At 33.4% G+C, this 4,406-nt stretch overlaps 1 protein-coding gene across 1 annotated transcript; it reads left to right on the top strand.

Moving 5' to 3' along the window:
* The first annotated feature begins 1,885 nt into the window (after positions 1–1,885).
* Positions 1,886–4,140, top strand: LOC105120153 (pectinesterase-like). Its single transcript, XM_011018345.1, has 2 exons — positions 1,886–2,918; positions 3,195–4,140. The coding sequence occupies exons 1-2, from the start codon at positions 1,958–1,960 to the stop codon at positions 3,884–3,886; spliced, it is 1,653 nt and encodes a 550-aa protein (XP_011016647.1). The 5' UTR covers positions 1,886–1,957; the 3' UTR covers positions 3,887–4,140.
* The last annotated feature ends 266 nt before the right edge of the window (positions 4,141–4,406 follow it).

Below are 4,406 nucleotides of genomic sequence, written 5' to 3'. Positions count from 1 at the left end.
TTTTTTTTAAAATACAGGATTTCAGTACATATATTTTATGTTCTTAAAAAAAATTATATTTTTTAAATGTGAAATAAAAAATTTTTTGGTTTAAATATTTCAACTTAAAATGATAACATTAACATAAATACTCTATATTTTTCTAAGAAAAAAACTATATTTTTTTAATGTGAGATTTGAAACCTATTAATATATATATTTTATATTCATAAAAAAAAAACTATATTTTTTTAATATGAAATAAATTTTTTTAAAAAATATTATTTTAAATTTTGTTATTTACAATATATATATATATCACCTATATTTTCATGATTTTTTTTATATAAAATATTAAAACTTTAATTTTTTTATAATTTTTTCTAGTTAATACAAATTAATTCAAATTAATCTAAAATAACTTATAAAACTCGAAATTATTTTTTAATCAGATGAAATCTGGATTTAATAACTATAATTGAAATGTGGAGCTTACAACGCTTCTCAAGAAACAAAATAGTGCAAGCTTTATTGCGTCTAAAAAGATGCAATGAAGCTTGTCCGTGATGCCAGTTTGGAGGCTCTTAAAAAGAGGTTTGGGATTAAGGGGTTTGCTTTCTTTGTGGTCTCAGGTTTGAATCTTTTGTTGCTCATATGATGGCCACTGGAGACTTATATGATCGTTAACTTCAGGGCCCGTAAAATTAGTCGTGGTGCGCGCAAGCTGACCCAGACATCCACGTTAATAAATAAAAAAAAAAAAAGAAGCTTCTGATGTGGTTGGCGATGTTAAATGTGGATGTCGTGGCTTTAACTTCGATTATAGCGATGTTTCGTAATGCTTTGTTACAATGTTTTTATATAAAATAAATAGTTTAAAACCCAATTTTTATTTTTTGTCAAGGGATGGCTATGGCGAATGTTTTAACCATTGATTGCATTGAGAAGTTCGAATTATGTGTACCTTTGACTTTAAAATGCTAATCCATTTATTTAAAGCTTATTTGCGTAAAAAATTAAAATCTTATACAATATTTATTCAATTTATCTTATAGAAAAAGTGGCAAAAGTTCTTAAAAAAAAGCCAAAAACCATTTAAATTCAAATTTACAATAACAACAAACTCAAAAAAATTAAATATGTAATTTGTCATTTCATACAATTTAGTAGATTATTAAAAAAATTGCAAATATTATAAGAGAAATCTATCAAAATATACATGAACAACTCATCAATATTGGATTTTTAATTTGCTTTGTTTTCTTTGAAGTTATTTTAGTCTCGTCATGTAAGTTTAATAAGTTAATTAAAGTTGACTTAATTTATTATTTTAATTATTTTTTATTTGATTTTATTTTTAATATTAGATTAATTAAAAATTAGACTAAATAAAATTTTTTATTTGCTTTCTACATGGTTATTAGGGTTTTATAACCTAGATAACAACTTTGATAAATTAACCCGAGTTAATCTAAGTCGATCTAATATGTTATCGTTTCAATACTTTAAAAAAATATTTTAAATTTTTTTAGTTAAATTATATTTTTTTATATTACTTTTAAATCTATAAAATTAATTAGGTGACATCAAATCAATTCTTATGTAATTTTTTTCTATTAAAATATACATTAAGGACACTTGAATATGTTTTTATATCCAGAAAAGCTTTAATCCGACCCCCATCACGCGGCAATTATCTGGTGCTGTAGCTAAACGTTCTGTTCTTTTTCCCTTTCTTTCTTCTTAACAAGGAAAACGACAGAGCATGTCGGTGCAATAAAATTTCCAAGGACGTTGAACTGGAATACATGGCGTTGTTAAAAAAAATTATAATAATAAAGGAAAGAAATGAAAATTAGCCCCTTGGATGCGACATGATTGGCATTAGATACGGCGAATGTTATGCTTGAAGGGTCTTCCACCATTATAAAGCACATGAGATCAACACAAGCAGAGAACCAAACGCACATACCTCATCATGGCTTCTTCTGCCCATCACCCACTTCTAAACACTACCAATAACACTAAATCCCACGTCAAGATCTTTATCTTTTCCATTTCTCTGTTTGCAGTCATATTGTCTAGTGTTTTTCTTGCATCCCATTTCATCAAAGTTAGTCAATCTAGTCCATCAACTCCACAAATATGTAACCAAGCCCATGATCCCCAAGAATGTTTATCAATACTATCTGAAGCTGTCTCCACTGAAGGAGTTCAAGAATCTAATGGCGTTGGCCTCCTAAAAACTTTCTTGGTAAAATCTCTCTCGCAAATGAGAATGGCAAAGGCAGCTGCCAATGCTGTAAATAGCAAGATCAATGACCATAAACATCAAGCAGCTCTAGCTGATTGTGTGGAGCTTATGGATATGTCCATTGACCGTGTTACTGATACATTATCAGCTCTGGGCAACTGGGGCAGCCAGTCTGATGCTAGTGATGCAAATACTTGGCTAAGTGGTGTACTCACTAACCATGTTACATGCTTGGATGGCGTTGACACAATAGACCAACCATCAATGAAAAAATTACTCCAAGATTTGATCTCAAGGATGAGAACCTCTCTGGCTACTGTTTCTAGTCTTTCAGCCTCTGATACTGATCTCGTTCAGCCATTAAATGGGGGTTTTCCATCATGGATCTTGGGAAGGGACCGCAAACTATTGGAAAGTTCAGTAAGCAATGTTGAGGCCAATGTGATAGTAGCACAAGATGGGAGTGGGGACTACACCACTATTCAAGAAGCTGTGAACTCAGTCCCAGATAAAAGTAAAAGCCGGTATGTGATACATGTAAAGAGTGGGATTTATAAAGAGAATGTTGAAGTTGGGAAGAAGAAGAAAAATGTTATGATTGTTGGTGATGGTATGGATTTCACCATCTTAACTGGTAACCTCAATGTTGTGGATGGATCTACAACCTTCAGATCTGCCACTCTTGGTAACAATTCTCTACTTTCCGACTATAGTCTTTTGCTTCTCTTTTGGTTTTTTAAGATTTTGATTAAGAACCACTATAGTTAAGCATTAAGAATCACCAAGATTCCAAAAACATTTCTTTAACTAAGCAACTATACTGCACATGATCCAGGTAGAAGCTACTTCTCTTTATGCTTTCAGCTGAGAAAATGTTGATAATCGCTGCAATTTCTTCTTCTTTTTTTTATTTTTTTGGTATAAGCTAGACATTATTTGAATTTTTTTTTCCACGTTTCAGCTGTTGCAGGTGATGGATTCATATTGCAGGACATCTGGATCCAAAACACAGCAGGACCAGAGAAGCACCAAGCTGTGGCTCTCCGAGTCAGTGCTGATCAATCTGTCATCAACCGTTGCCGCATCGATGCCTACCAAGACACCCTCTATACACATAACTACAGACAGTTCTACAGAGATTGCTCCATAATTGGAACCATTGATTTCATCTTCGGTAATGGAGCTGTTGTACTCCAGAACTGCCAAATTATCTCAAGGAAGCCTATGGCAAACCAGAAGAACATGGTCACAGCACAAGGAAGGATAGACCCAAATCAAAATACTGGGATTTCAATCCAGAACTGTGACATTGTTGCAAGCTCTGATCTTGAATCTGAGCAGAATAAATTCCCTACATATCTTGGAAGGCCATGGAAACAGTACTCAAGGACTGTCGTTATGCAATCTAAAATTGGTGGACATATTGATCCAACTGGCTGGGCAGAATGGGATAAGGAATTTGCATTAACAACATTGTATTATGGCGAGTACGCAAATAGAGGGCTAGGTGCAGGTGTTAGCATGAGAGTGAATTGGCCTGGATATCATGTCATTACAGATCCAAATGAGGCCAAGCAATTCACTGTGGCAGAGCTGATACAAGGAGGAGCGTGGCTTGGATCCACTGGAGTTTCTTTTACTGAAGGGCTGTAATCAAGGAAAAGCATGCATTCCCTTCAAGGATTTACTTCTATATAATTGACGCAGCCTGTCGTGTTATTTCATTCCCTGCTTTCTGAAGTTTATAATTTGGGATGCAGCTGCAACACCAACCTCTTTAATCGATAGCATTTCTGCTGTCTGCTGTACTATTTTCTTCAGTTTCTTCAGTTCTATGTTGGCCTTTTTTTGTCTCTTCCAACTCAACCAAGTGACCAACTCAATCCCAAACAAATAAGGGGTAATCACATGAATATCATTTCTTCCTGTCCAGTTCTGAGTGGGTATACGATGGAACAATTGAAGGAAACTAAACTATGATAGCCAAATGTAGCAAAAAAATTCAATTTACTCAAACATCTTGCAATCAATCAAGATTAAAAAAATGGAGCTCAGCTGTTTAAGACATCATCTGCATAAGTTTTAACCTTCCCACAATATACAAGTTAACGGTGGATTAACCAATCTACACTTGGACCATCTGGTGTTAGTAGTTCTGGTTTGCTCCTAAGAA

This window comes from Populus euphratica, unplaced genomic scaffold, assembly GCF_000495115.2.
Source record: "Populus euphratica unplaced genomic scaffold, PopEup_1.0 scaffold5132.1, whole genome shotgun sequence".
Taxonomy (NCBI): Eukaryota; Viridiplantae; Streptophyta; class Magnoliopsida; order Malpighiales; family Salicaceae; genus Populus; species Populus euphratica.
The sequence above is the reverse complement of the archived record's forward strand: the minus strand, read 5'-3'. Positions and strand labels throughout refer to the sequence as shown.